Source organism: Chrysochloris asiatica, unplaced genomic scaffold (assembly GCF_000296735.1).
Source record: "Chrysochloris asiatica unplaced genomic scaffold, ChrAsi1.0 scaffold00380, whole genome shotgun sequence".
Classification (NCBI taxonomy): Eukaryota; Metazoa; Chordata; class Mammalia; order Afrosoricida; family Chrysochloridae; genus Chrysochloris; species Chrysochloris asiatica.
In genome coordinates this window covers 628474-642569 of record NW_006408898.1, presented here as the reverse complement: position 1 = coordinate 642569, position 14096 = coordinate 628474, and the positions used below count along the sequence as shown (strand labels likewise).

The following is a 14096-nucleotide window of genomic DNA, read 5'->3' as shown; positions in this document are numbered from 1 at the left end:
CAATACTAAACTGTAACAAGTTGTACTTTTCAAGAAATGTTTTTTTATTAACCAAAACTGTTCTTACATTCATGAGAAATATCTTTGCTATATATGTTCGACAGGTTGCTAACATCTTTATTACTTCCAAAATGGATATTTCTTAAAAGATTAGTTTCTACTCACAGATTTAGAAGATGCAAGATTTTGGCAAGTGTTGATGGCTTTTAGATAAGGTCTACAAAAGAAGAAAAAAAAAAAATTAATCCTTAACACAGAAGAATCAGCAAGACTTGGGAAGTATGATTACAACAATGATTATAATTAGAATTTCAAATGACCAGAATTTCTGTATGATAAAATAATTTAAAGTTATATTTAATAAAAAGTCATCTTATCCTTCCCTCGGTCCCATTATTTCCTTCCTCAGAGACCACAACTGCTATAACTCAATTTTGGGGTGTGTGTGAGCCTTTCAGATATAACTAATGGATAAATATAGCATTCTAATAATATTTATGAAGTATGTTTTCTTCATATTTGCATAGTCTTATTCATTCAGTCACCATTCTCTGAAGCAGGCACTGGAAATACAATGTCAAATAAGATAATTAACTGCTTGTTGAAAAGAAATTCCTTGGTTGAAGTATCTTCAAATTGTGAATTTTCAGGGTGAAAATGATATAAAATAATTAAAAACCCAGGGCTTTCCCATTGCTTTCAAATCAATTCCAACTCATATCTACCCTTCAGGACTGGGTAGAACTGCTCCCAAGAGTTTTGGATAGTACATTTTTATGGAAGCAAACTGCCTCATCTTTCTCCTACAGAGTGGCTGGTGGGTTTGAACTGCCAACCTACCTAGGGACACCTATGAAATCCAGTTAGTGAGACAGAAAATAGAAAAAGGGTTTAAAAAAAAAAAAATAGAGAAAGATTTGGAAGGACTCAATCCCTGTGAACCAGAAACAATTGCCAGGCTAACAGGGATTTTGGTCATGCTATTTGATGTTTGTCATTCCCATCTAGCATATAAGCCCTGGAATGGTGGGCGATCTTTTTGTCATTAGTCATCATATTGTGAGTAGAACTTTATGAAAGCAGATTGCCTCATTTTTCCCCTCGAGGCAGCTGGTGGGTTGGAACCACCCACCTTTTGGTTAGCAGTGCAGTGTTGAACCATTGTGCCACCAGGGTGCCACTTGTAGGTACTAATGTATTTATTGAATAAATGAACTGTCTTAATTCAATCAAGGAAACACAGTTGAGTAGAAACCCAGGGTAAAAAGCAACTAAAATAAAAATGAAAAGCTAAGGCTGTAAAAAATAATTTTCAAATAAAAATTTAGTCAAATGGAGAGCAAGACATCAATGCTAAGCAAGAAAGATAAATAGCACTACTCAGTGGTAACATGCTAACAAAAGATAAAAGGAAGTGGCTTCATTCTGCCCACCTCAAGAATATGTGCAAAGAGAATAACCAAAGAGCATTTTTAGGTGGGAGGATGTTGGCATATTGCTACCATCAGAATAAAGGCCATTCAACTTCTCAACCAAAACTGCCTTCACAAGAATCACTTTCCCAGGAAAAACAGGAGCAAGTGGAAAAGCTTCCAATATGGGTATAAGCAATGTTGTAAATTCTTCCCTCCTTTCTTTGGAGTTCATCACAATGTTTACATCTTTGTCAATGGACTGGGCACTCTCCTGGGGGGTTTGCCATGCTTGGACTGAAATGCCCTTTTTATCACAGGATCTCAATGCAGTCTGAGTAGACGGAAGGCAAAAGAGCTATGTTTTAAAAAACTTTAGGTTGCAACTAGTGAAACATGGATAACTGTGGGTAGACAAACTCACTTGGTGTTTTGACACTTCAGCTTTCCCTTGGCTGCTAGGTACTCCTGAAGCTTTCTCTGCCGCTCCTCTGCAAAACAAGCAAGCCAATAAACAGTTCATTTATATTCTTAAAGATGACGCTTATCTATAGTAATTTTGGCTTTGGACCATGATGATTTTTAAAGTCCCCTAATCCTGTACATTTGACTTTAATATTAAATCAACAACATCCTTTACTGAAGACTTATATGCCTGGTTCTTTATACTTTATATTAAGCCCTTTATGCATACATTACTTTGTTGAACCCTCGCAATAATTTTATCAGATGTTTTATAGACTGAAAGTTAGTGAGGGATAATAACTTGCCCAACATTGCCCAGTTCACATGTGTCAAAACCAGGATTTGAAACCGGCTTTGTTCAACTTCAGGGGCCTTGTTAATGGCTACTCTTCTCAGCTATAAAATACAGTGCTTTAGTAATAGCAAAGTTAAAAAATAAACAGAAAACAACAAATGCTCGCGAGGGCGTGGAAAGACTGGGACCCTCCTACAGTGCTGGTGGGACTGTAAACTGGTGCAGCCACTGTGGAAAACGGTATGGCACTTTCTCAAAAAGCTGGCAATGGAAAGACTATATGACATAGGAACCCCTTTACTTGGTTTATATCTTCAAGAAATGAGCCATGACATGAATACATATCTATGCACATCCATGTTCACTGGGGCATTATTGACAGTAGCAAAAAGATTGAGCTTGCCTAAGTGCTCATCAACAGAATGCTTAAAAACAACTGTGGCATATGCACACAACGGAATACTATGCAATGTTGAAGACTAAAGCTGGATTTGCAAAACACCTAACATTGGATGAGCCTAGATGATATGACGCTGAGTGAAATTAGTCAATCACAAAAGTACAAATATTGTAGGACACCACTGTTGTAAAAAGTTAATAAAAGGTTTTCTGGATAAAATGAACATTCAATGATGGTTAGGGTAGGGGAGGAAACATTATCCACAGGCTAGAAGGTTGACACATTAACATGGGTAGCAGGGGAGGCAATATACAAGAGGGAGATTGGCAAAGTAGAGATGAAGGAGGTAGTGAGAAACACTGGAAGAAATCCAAGACTTAAACTGAATAGAGGTAGATGCTGTTAAAGGATGGTACATGGAGGGGATTGCAATCATTGTGATGAAGCAAAGCATATGATTTGTTCAATGTAAATCTGATGATCTGCTCTGTAAATGTTCACTCAATTCACAATAAAAAGTTAAAATAAAAAAATTACAATGCTTTGCATGGAGAAATTCTGCTATGGTCCCACCTAAGGTGGTGAGCCAAGTCTGGTCTTATGGGCTTTTTTTTTTTTTCCTGGCAAGAATGATGTATTTTATCTACAAACTCTTACATGGTTTCCTTGGGACAAGGGACAAAATAGAATGGTCCAGAGGGCTCATGGAAAACATTTATATGATGACTTCCTATACAGGGCATTTGTGAGGGGATGGAAAGTCAACATTCCCAAGAAATTTCAGTCTCCTAGTAGAGATAAAAAAAAGGAGCCCTAGGAGAGTAGTGGGTTACATGTGGGGCTGGAATGGCTCCCTGGAGAAAGATGAGGCTTGCTGCTCCTGTAAATATCTACAGCTTCAGAAACCCTATACAGGGTTGTTAGGAGTCAAAATTGACTGCACGCACACCACTGTCAGTAGAGATTAAATCAACACAAGAATCATTGTAGGGCAGGAGAAAGCATTATGGGAGTTTAGAGATGGGGAATGTGTGAGAAGAACAGGTGATGGAAAAGGTTAAAATTAAATAATGGTTAAAACAAAAACAGCTATAGGGGTGCAGAACTACTCATGATCTCAAGTGAACTGAATTGTCTTGTATTTTGATATCTGACTATAACACATCTATGAGTTCGGAAGAAAGGCAACATTTTAGATCCAAGAAAGACAGCGTAGAGAGCAGGGGTTGAGGAGTCTGGATAGGAACCCCAGTTCTGGGTCTTTTAGCAAAGAAGGAAATCCTGCTCCCACAGCGCCTATAGAATAGGGGCAGAAATGTACAGTAGGATAGGTATGTATGGTAGCCAGCATCTACGAGTCAAATCAGCATTATTCATTATTAATGAAGCGATCAAAACACGGTGTGTTATCTTGGAGAAGATGGCAGCTGAAGACAAGGATTTGGAAGAGCAGGAAAGGGCTCCAGGTCCACCTCGATGGCTAGGGAACCTAGGATTCCTGGCTGTCTGGGCAGATTTAACTAGTCAACTTTCAGTCAGCAGCAGGCTCACAGGTGCAGACCTGTGAGCGCCACGCTGAAGGCAAGAAACTCAGGTTGGCTGCAGACCCGCCTCTTGGCACTGTCAGAGATGGGGGCGCGGTACCCGCACACAGGAACCAAATCTGGTTCCAAGGAGCACTTTGCCTCCTATTGGTTGTGGGACGCCGGGCAAGGGGCCTCTGTTTATTTCTCTACAACGTGACGACAGTGACATCTTTGTGCACAGCTGCTGCAGGACTTCGGGGAAGACCCCTGGGAGGCATCTGCCCCCGAGCACGGCACCAGCCCCACCCCAGGTCCTTCGAACCCCAGTGCTCGCTGTAGGCCTGGGCGTGGACCCTGAACGGGAAACGTCCGGAGGGGGACCTCAGGAAAGCTGGCGCACGAACTGCTCTCAATGGTCTCTTCCCCACCGGTCTTTCAACATCTGCAAGAAACAAGGGGCACGGTCATACTCACCGATTGCGGCGGCACTGGGTCCCGGCCCCACCATGATTCCTCCGTGACAGTTTTTCTTCAAAGGACGCGCTTGGACCAAGCACGGCGCGCCACACGTTCGTTTGTTCTCGTTGGTTCCCACGGCTTTGAAATCCACCAATTAGAGATAGGAAGGGAAGGGCGGGACAACAGCAAAATAGACGCTTTGCGGTTGGCTTTGGTCTTTTGGGCCCTCCCCTGGGGACCTTTGATTGAAAGATCGTGTAGCAAAGTATTGGAGCCACGGTGACGTAACTCGCTGGTGAGTCCAACTTGAGCCGTCAGTGGGAGGGTGGGTTGATTTTGGCACCCATTTCACAGGAGTGCTCCGGAGCTGGTGCTGCAGGAGCTCTGGTGCTACTAGACAGAGCTGCCTTCCTGACCTCGAGGACCACCACTTCGCTGCTTCCTTTATCTCAGATATTCAGCTTCACAAAATTATGAAAAAAATAATTCAAATCTGATGAGTTAGGCTCCTCGTTAAGAGACTATATTCCATTGAGAGTCTGATTGTTGTTGTTGTTGTTAAGTGCCATCGACTCGATTCCGACGCATAGCGACCCTGTTATAGGGTTTCTGAGGAGCAGATGGTGAGCTTGAACCGCAGACCTTGCAGTTCAAACGGCTTTGCAGTCTGGAGCATTAACCCACAACGCCACACCAGGACTTCTTGAGAGTCTGATAAATCTCAAGATTATTACTTTTAAGTATTAACATTTAAAAAAAAAACATTTTTTGTGTGTGTTGAAAACATATGCATAGAATGGACACCATCTTAGCAATGTCTATATGTACAGTTTAGTGACATTGATTATATTCTTCAGGTTGTATGTTGTTGTTGTTAAGTGCCATTGAGTCGGGTCCGACCCATAGCGACCCTGTACAGGGTTTCCGAGGGTGTAAATCTTTACGGGAGTAGAAAGCCTCATCTTTCTCCCACGGAGCGGCTGGTATAACCATCCTCAAACCCTCTTTCCTCAGTTTTCCTCATCATTAAAATAAACCCACAGCCCCCCTATTCAACTTTGAGCTTGCTATTGTCAGTTTGAGCTTATATATAGTGTTTTTGGAGAGCAGTAGCTCTAGAATAAGCACTGGACTGGAAACCATAAACCCTAGTTCTAGCCACCAGCCACTTAGTGGGAAAAAGATGGAACTTCCTGGTCTCGCAAAGATTTATAGCCTCAGAAACCCTTGTTGTTAGGTACCATAGAGTCGGATAGGGACCCTATGCACAACAGAACAAAACATTGCCGGATCCTGGGCCAACCTCACTACTATTGCCACACTTAAGTCCATCAATGCTGCCACTTTGCCAATCCATCTTGTTGGGGGCCTTCCTCTTTTTCTCTGACCCTCCACCTTACCAAACATGATATCCTTCTCTAGTGACTGGTCCCTCCTGACAATAGGTATGAAGTATGAGAGACAAAGTTTGGTCATCTTGGCTTCTAAGGAGCGCTCTTGCTGCACTTCTTCCAACACAAATCTGTTGGTTCTTTTTGGCAGCCCATGTCACTTTCAATATTCTCTTCCAACACCATAACTCAAAAGCATCAATTCTCCTACAGTCTTCCTTATTCACGGTTCAACTTTCGCATGTATATGAGATTGAAAATACCATGGCTTGGGTCAGTCCTCATTAAATATACCCCAGTAAACCATTAATCTCTCAAAAATGACTTTTCTGTTTTCCCAAGGACTTTGCTCACTTTGAAGTAACAGAAGATGGTAGATGTTTAATCTGAAAGTTGCTATAGCATTATGTGTATGCCATATGAATTGGTTTATCTGAGTGCAGGAGAGGTGGTGGGTAAGAGGGGCAACAATGTCTGGGTTCTGGTTTCCCTAATTTACTTCACAGTTGGGCACAAAACTGAGTACAAAGCCACTGAATCAGGCCTTCTCTTTGGAACCCCACTTGGGTTTCTGCATTTTGACCTTTAAAATACCAATATATTGCTGTTGTTATGTCCAGTGGAGTCAGTTCTGACTCATAGTGACTCTGTACAGGGTTTCCAAGGAGCAGCTGGTGGGTTTGAACTGGCAACCTGTGGTTCACAGTCCAGTGCTGATCCCACAGCACCACACCAGGAGTCCATAGTAAAAGGAGTCCTGGTAGCACAGTGGGTTACAATTTGGTTTCTAACAACAAAGGTCAGTGGTTCAAATCTACCAGCCACTCTGTGGGAGAAAGATGAAGCTTTCTTTTTCTTGCAAATTTATAGCCTCAGAAACCCAACCAGGGTTGCCACGGCACACAACCAACCAAGGAAATGTAAAGAAAACAGGAAAACTGATGATGATTTTAGTGAAAATTTTGGATACTATTTAAGACCACGAGTCTGAGCCTAAAGGTTAAATCTAGAAGGTGGACAACAGTCTTCTCTGTAAATGATTAAGAATCTCTACTTATGGGGTTTCTGTACTGTTTCAGAAAAGTAAAAGGGATTTCATTGGTCTTTATAAAATCTTAGTGACTGAATGAGTTTCTGTTAAGAAGGCATTTTGCCAATCTCCCACCTAATGCTAGAGTATTCTACTAATTCCATGTAGGAGTATTTGCTGGTATTGGGGAACTGCCCTACCTGGCTAGGTAGAATCTGTCCAGTTCTTGGAGGACCCTAATTGTTATGAAACTCTCTTTAAAACAATCCCAAACAAACCTGTTACTCCTTGGTGTTGGTCCATTGGAGCAACATAAGCCAGTTGTGCACCCCTGTCTACAGCCTTGGAATGTTTGAAGGTCTGTTTTGCAGAAGGACACACAATATGGAAAAAAACCCAAAACAAACCCACACACAATTAGGCAGTTAAAAAAATTCTCAACTCATCAAGCAAAGTATTCACTTAATTCTCCTTGGTTTTTATGACTTCAACAGCTTCCTTTTGCTTTCAGCCTAAAGACTTACAAGCCGCTGGCTGGTCTGGCCTTTGCCTACTTCCTCAGCTTTCGGATCAGCTCACACTACTCTTCACCCCTATTCACTGCAGTCCCTTCACTCTGACTATCATTCACTCTCTTTTCTTTCCATATACTCCACTGGAACCTGACCTATCTCCCCTTTTCTCCTGGCTAACTTTTTTTTTTTTTTTTTTAATAAACATGCCAGATTTATTGAGCTATCATTCACATACTATCTGATTCATTCCTTTAAAGTGAATAATTCAATTTTAGGACATTTAGAAAAAATATACAAGTGTCTATATGTATTTGGAAGGAATTCTGGTAGTGTAGTGGTTACGAGTTGGGCTGCTAACCTCAAAGTCAGCAGTTCTAAACTACCAGCTTTTCCACGGGAGAAAGATGAGGCATTCTACTCCTGTACAGATTTACAACCTTGGAAATCCTATGCGGGGTCACTGTGAGTTGGAAATGACTCCATTGGAGTCCTGGTGTGACACTGTAGGATAAGCACTGCACTGTTAACTGTAAGGTCAGCAGTTCAAACCCACCAGCCTCCCCTTGGAAACACTATACAGGGTTGCTATGAATCAGAACCCAGTCAACGGCACTTAAGTAAAACAGCAACATACACCACATGTCTGTCAGTTTGTCGTATTGTGGTGGCTTGTGTGTTGCTGTGATACTGGAAACAATGCCACTATTTTTTTAAAATACCAGCAGGGTCATTGATAGCAGACAAATTTCAGTGGAGCTTTCAGATGAAGACAGACCAGGAAGGAGAGACAGACTACTTCTGAATGTTTAGTCACTGGATACCTTATAAAGAGTAGCAGAACATCGTCAGATATAGTGCCCGAAGATGAGTCCCTCAGGGAAAGCGCTCAAAACATAACTGGTGAAGAGCTGCCTCCTCAAAGTAGAGTTGACTTTAATGATGTGTATGGAACAAAGTTTTCAGGTCCTTCATTTGTTGATGGGGTACAGCTCAAAATGAGGGGAAAAAGTTGCAAACTTCCACTAATAATCGAAATGTGGAATGTACGAAGTATGACTCTAGGATAATTGGAAGTAGTCAAAACCAAATGGAATGAAGACAGATGTCCTAGGCATTGCTGTTATTAAGTAGATTCCCACTTATAGCAACCATGTATATGGTTTCCAAGGTGTGGATACCTTTTGAACTGTTGACCTTGTAGTTAGCAGTCTAGTGCTTAACTTGTAGTACCCCACCAGGACTCCATCCTAAGTATTGGTGAGCTGAAATGAACTGGTGTCAGCTATTTTAAATCAGACAATCATGATTTGCTATACTTAGACTGATAGAGCAGTGGGATTGCATTCATTGTCAAAAAGAGCATTCCAAGATCTTTCTCTCTCTCTCTTTTTTTCAAAACTTTTACTGTGACTCAAGTGAAGGTTTACAAAGATCAGATCATCAGTTTTATATTCAACAAATCATACATTTTGTTTCATCTCAATGACGGCAATTCCCTCCATGTCACAACGGTGACGATGACAATACACTTATTTCCACAGTAGAGATATGCCTGTCAAATAGGTACCACACAGATTATGTCTTTGGCCAAGGTATTTTTTGGACAATGTTTTCCTTTCTCTTTCTGCCATTTCCCCCCCTCTATTATACATTTTATAATCATTTTTCTGAATTCCTTCTCAGGCATTTCCAAAACCTGCCCATCTTCCAGTATGGAGTGTAGGTCTACTTCCAGTTCATTTTCCTCAGTCACTTTATCTCATTTCTAGACATGTGCAGATGTGGTCATCTGCTTCTGGTTTTTGGGCATCTTCAGGGTTATCTGTGGCCTTAATACTTAGATGGGTATGTATTTTGGTATTTTTTGTTCTTTCTGATTGCCTCCAGGTAGATGTGATCAGGAAATGGGCTTCCCTTTGCACTCTTCTTCTTGAGAAATTTCAAGATGCCATTGTTGGCCGTTTTGGCGTAATTTAGGATTTAATTTTCGGCTTATCCCTTTTTGTCTGCTTGTCCCGTTCCACAATCCCTGTTCAGGCCTTTTTTCTAGTTATAAACAGTTCAGGGCTGGCTGTGGCCGTTTGGTTTTAATTGGAAACTGTCACTTTAAATTTCGAGATCTGTGTGCATGCATAGTAGAACCCTCCGAGGGTGGGGCTGGGGCATCCACTAGCTCAGGCACCCCTATAGTCACCAGAATGGAGTTGCGCAGACAGCAAGGAACCAATGAACAGCAACCAAAAGAGAAGAATGTCCGCACCTTTATCTCTGCAGTTCTGCCAGGTGTCTGTGGCCGCTCCGATCCTTCCCCCGCTTCATGTCACCCAAAATGGCGACTCCTGGAGCAGTTGAGCGTCCTGGACTATAAAGCAATGGATTTCTTGCTTCTGCCACAAATTCCCCCAGCTGTAAGCTTTCCAATCTTCTAAATATTATGTAGTTCAGAGTTCTGGGACCATCCCCTGAGCCTGTTTGGTTGGGTATTCTGTGTTGTTGCTGTAGGAGCTCTTTATTGCACTCCCACCCGATCCGCCATCTTGTTTATTCTCTCAATTTCTTCTTTTGTTATAGGTCAGTTTATGTGTTGTACTTCACTCTGTGTTAGTTTAGGTAGGTCGTGTTTTTCTAAAAATTTATCTGTTACTTCTAGATCTTCAAATTTATTGGAGTACAACTCTTCATATTATTCTGTTATTATCCTTTTTATTTCTGTTGGTTCTGTTGTGGCGTCACCCATATATTTTCATGTGCGTGCTATCTGTGTCTTCTCCCTTTTTTCTTTTGTTAGATTTGCCAATGGTTTGTCAATTTTATTAATCCTTTGAAAGAACCAGCTTCTTGTCTTGTTTCTTTCTATTGTTTTTCTATTTTCTAATTAATTTATTTCTGTTCTAATCTTTATTATTTCTTCTCTTCTGGTGACTATAGGCTTACTTTGCTGGTCTTTTTCTAATTGTTGGGGATGTGTTAATGTGTTCATTTTGGTTTTTTCTTATTTTTGGATGTGTGCAGTTATTGCTTTAAATTGCTATCTAACCACTGCTTTTGCTATGTATTCATTCTCATTTGCTTCAAGAAAGTTTTTTATCTCAATTTTTATTTGTTCTATTACCCAATAGCTTTTAAGTAGGATGCTATTAAGTTTCCATGTGTTTGATTTTGTTTCCTTGATCTTCCTATTGTTGATTTCTAATGTTATAGCATTGTGATCTGAAACCATAGTTTGTAGTATTCTGAGGTTTTAAAATTTGTTAAGACTTGTTTTGTGGCCTAACACATAGTCTAGTCAGGAGAATGTTTCTTGTGCATTGGAAAAGAATGTATATTGTGCTGTTTTTGGGTTCAGTGCTCTGTACAAATCTTTGAGGTCAAGTTGATTGTTGAGTTTCTTTCTGGTTCTGTCTTTTTTTGAAAGTAGTGTATTAAAATCTCTGACAATTATTGTAGAGGTATCCATTCCTTTCTTCAATTCTGTTAAAGTTTGATTTATGTATTTTGAGTCTCTTAGTTGGGAGCTTAGATATTTATTATGGTTATGTCCTCTTGTTCAATTGTTCCTTTAATCATGAGATAATGTCCTTCCTTGTCTCTTGTGCTGGTTTTATGCCTTAAGGTCTATTTTATCAGAGCTTAATATTGCCACCGCTTCTCATTTTTTATTGACATTAGCTTGATAAATTTTTTTTCATCCTTTAATTTTTAATCTATGCTTGTCTTTGTATATAAGGTATGTCTCTTGTGTACAGCATATTGAAGGATCCTGGTTTCTTATCCAGTCTGCTACTCTCTGTCTCCTGATGTTCAGTGTAAATTATCAATAGGTATGAATTGATTGCAGTCATTTTGCTGTGTATTTTTTGTGTGGTTCTTCTGGTGTCTTCATTCTGCTTGTTTTCTTGTGCAGAGTTCATTTTCTTGTGACTTTTCTTGTCAATCACTTCATAGTTTTAATGTCTACAAAATCATGGATTTTCCTTTTCTTTATTTAATGTGAATGTGTATTAAGTTTCTTTGATGTTACCCTGTAATTTATTAATTTCTTCACCGATTTAAAACAGTCTTCCCTAATTTAAAACAATCTTGAAATCTACTTGACTTCCTCACCATTTGGTATTCTGTACCTATACTTTTCCCTTTTCCCTTTGTAGTTGTCTCCACTATAGATTGATATCTCTGATTCCCTATCTTCAGTCTTATAGTTTGTTTTATTCTGGGTACTTCTATATCTGAATTGAATTTTGGGTGGTTTTGCCACGTATATCAATCTCTGGTTGCTGTCTGCTGTTGTTGGTTCTCATTTAAAGGACTCCTGTTAGTATGTTTTTAAAAAGTTGGCTTGGTTTTTATATATTCCTTTGATTTCTGTTTATCTGGAAATGTTCTAATTTTACTGTTGTATTTGAGGGACAGTTTTGCTGTGTTTGTGATTCTTGATTGGCAGTTTTTACCTTTCAGAGTTTTTTCATATGTCATCCCATTGACTTCCTGCTTGCATGGTTTCTGCTGAGAAATAAGAGCTTAATCTTATTAGTTTTCTTTTGTATGTGACATTTCATTTTTCTCAAGCTTCTTTCAGGAATCTTGTCTTTGATTTTGGAGAATTTGGTGATGATATGTCTTGCTGATTTCTTTTGGGGTCTATCCTGTTTGTGGTTCTTTCAGCTTCTGGAATACTTATCTTCTCATCTTTCATGATGTTAGATAGCTCTTCACTATCTTTCTAGCAGCTCTTTACTTATCTTTTCTGTGTCTTTTTGTGTTATGGAATTCTGACCACTTTTAGGTTACTGCTTTTCATGTTGCCCCACATGAATTGTAGCTTTCTTCAGATTCCTTTCATTCTTTTTTCTGATTGTTTTAGCTGACTAGTAATGAAAGATTATCTTCAAGCTCACTAATTCTGGTTTCCATTGATTTAAATCTACTCCTTTGCCCTTTTAGTGTATTGTCCATTTCTGGATATCTTAGTATTGATCTTTTGGATACTGTTTGCAGGTTTTGTATTGTCTCCAATCCTTTATCTATTTTGTTTGATTGTTGCTGTAGTGCTTTTGTGAAGTCTTTCTTGTTTTCCTTGACCTTTCTGTCAGGTGTTTGGAGGTACCTAAATATCATTCTCCTGAATGCTTTTTCAGATAGTTCCAGAGCCTCTCCATCCTCAGAAGCATTTTCTAGCTCTGCCTCTTAATCATTTGCTTGAACTACTTACTGTCTTGTTTCATCATGTGACCAGAAATTTTTAGCTGCTTTCTAGGCATTGTGATGTTGTATTTGTATTAAGTTGATGAATCTATGTTGATGTATCCTTAGGCACTCACCAATTTCTTCCTGATGTGTGTGATCAGGAGATGAGCTTGTGTGTCAGTCTTTCTTTACTGTTCATACAGATCAGTTCAGAGTGAATTTAGCTGATGGTTGTAGTTGCTACTCTGGTGTATGGCAGCTCGTATTGGCTGTTGCCTAATTGGTGAAGTTGTAGAAGGTACAGCTGTGGCTTGACTGATAGTCTCAGTTGTTATCTCCTGTTGGGTGAGGTAAGGAAAGGGAAAACAAACAAACAAGCCAACACAGCAAAACATGAAAGTCAAAGGCTTTCTCTCTGCCAAGAAGTGGTATGCTGTACCACCTACTGTCCTCTTGCCTTCAAAATGGTCACACTGTGTCTGACTGCCCCACCGAGATCACCAGCTTCCTTTCCCTCCTTTTATTCCCCACCCCCTTTTTCCCTTTCTAGCCCATGTGTCTGTTCAGGCACCTCTTCTATTGAGATCCAGTTCAGGGCTGGCCACAGTAGACTTTGCAGATTTGGAATAGGGCCTGACCTAGTGGGGTTATTGTAGATAGCTCCTCCCTGGGGCTCACAACCTCTGAGTGGCTCAGAATGCTTGGAAAATGTGAGATTCTCTGGGGGCATATGCTAGTAGGAAAAGAAGAAAAAATTAAATCATACTTTTTTCTCCATGAGCCACAAATAGGTTTCTGCAACACAAATATGTTGTCTCTTATGTAACTTGCCCTCCATTATGATTTTTCTAAATGAATATAGTAATTTTATTTCCTACCTTTAAACCGCTCCCTAGTTGACTTTCGGATAAGCGTTGTATCTTTAGAATAGTTCTAGGGTCTGACTCTGCTTCTTTGTCTAGTCTTTCTAGACCCGTGAATGCTGCTTGCTTTCCTACTATAGTGAGCTCCTTGCAGTTCTGGAATGCATCATTGAGCACTAGCAGGAGGGAGAGAGAAGAGAATCATTAAGGTGGTGCCACTGATCTGAAGGGCTTCTAACTAATGGAGAGAGTTGCAAGAGAGTGTCCTGACACAGGAAACATTTTTCTTTTCTCAAAACCAGCTTCTTCAGGAAATAAAACTTATGGCAGAGTGTAGAGTGTTGTGCTTTCTAAATACTTCTTGTCCTCTTGCAGAGTTGCTTAGAGTGGCATAACTATTTTTATAAAATGTTTTATTGTGAATTATGTGATAGTTTAAATGGGATAACATTAGCTTTACTACATTCATCCTGTCGTATATTGTTTCATTGCCATGGTTACAGTCCCCTCCATGCATCATCAACCAACCAAAGGGTATACCCTGCAAGTCTGCCCT

At 40.0% G+C, this 14096-nt stretch overlaps 1 protein-coding gene across 1 annotated transcript in view; it reads right to left on the bottom strand.

Moving 5' to 3' along the window:
- Nucleotides 1-4606, bottom strand: part of CKAP2L (cytoskeleton associated protein 2-like) — a 36915-nt gene extending 32309 nt beyond the window's left edge. The window contains exons 1-3 of the mRNA XM_006876441.1: nt 4573-4606; nt 1837-1903; nt 166-217 (exon numbers count right to left, since the gene is read on the bottom strand). Of these exons, the coding sequence (XP_006876503.1) occupies nt 166-217; nt 1837-1903; nt 4573-4606 (153 nt within the window). The remainder of the gene's footprint in view (nt 1-165; nt 218-1836; nt 1904-4572) is intronic.
- Between the last annotated feature and the right edge of the window lie 9490 nt (nt 4607-14096).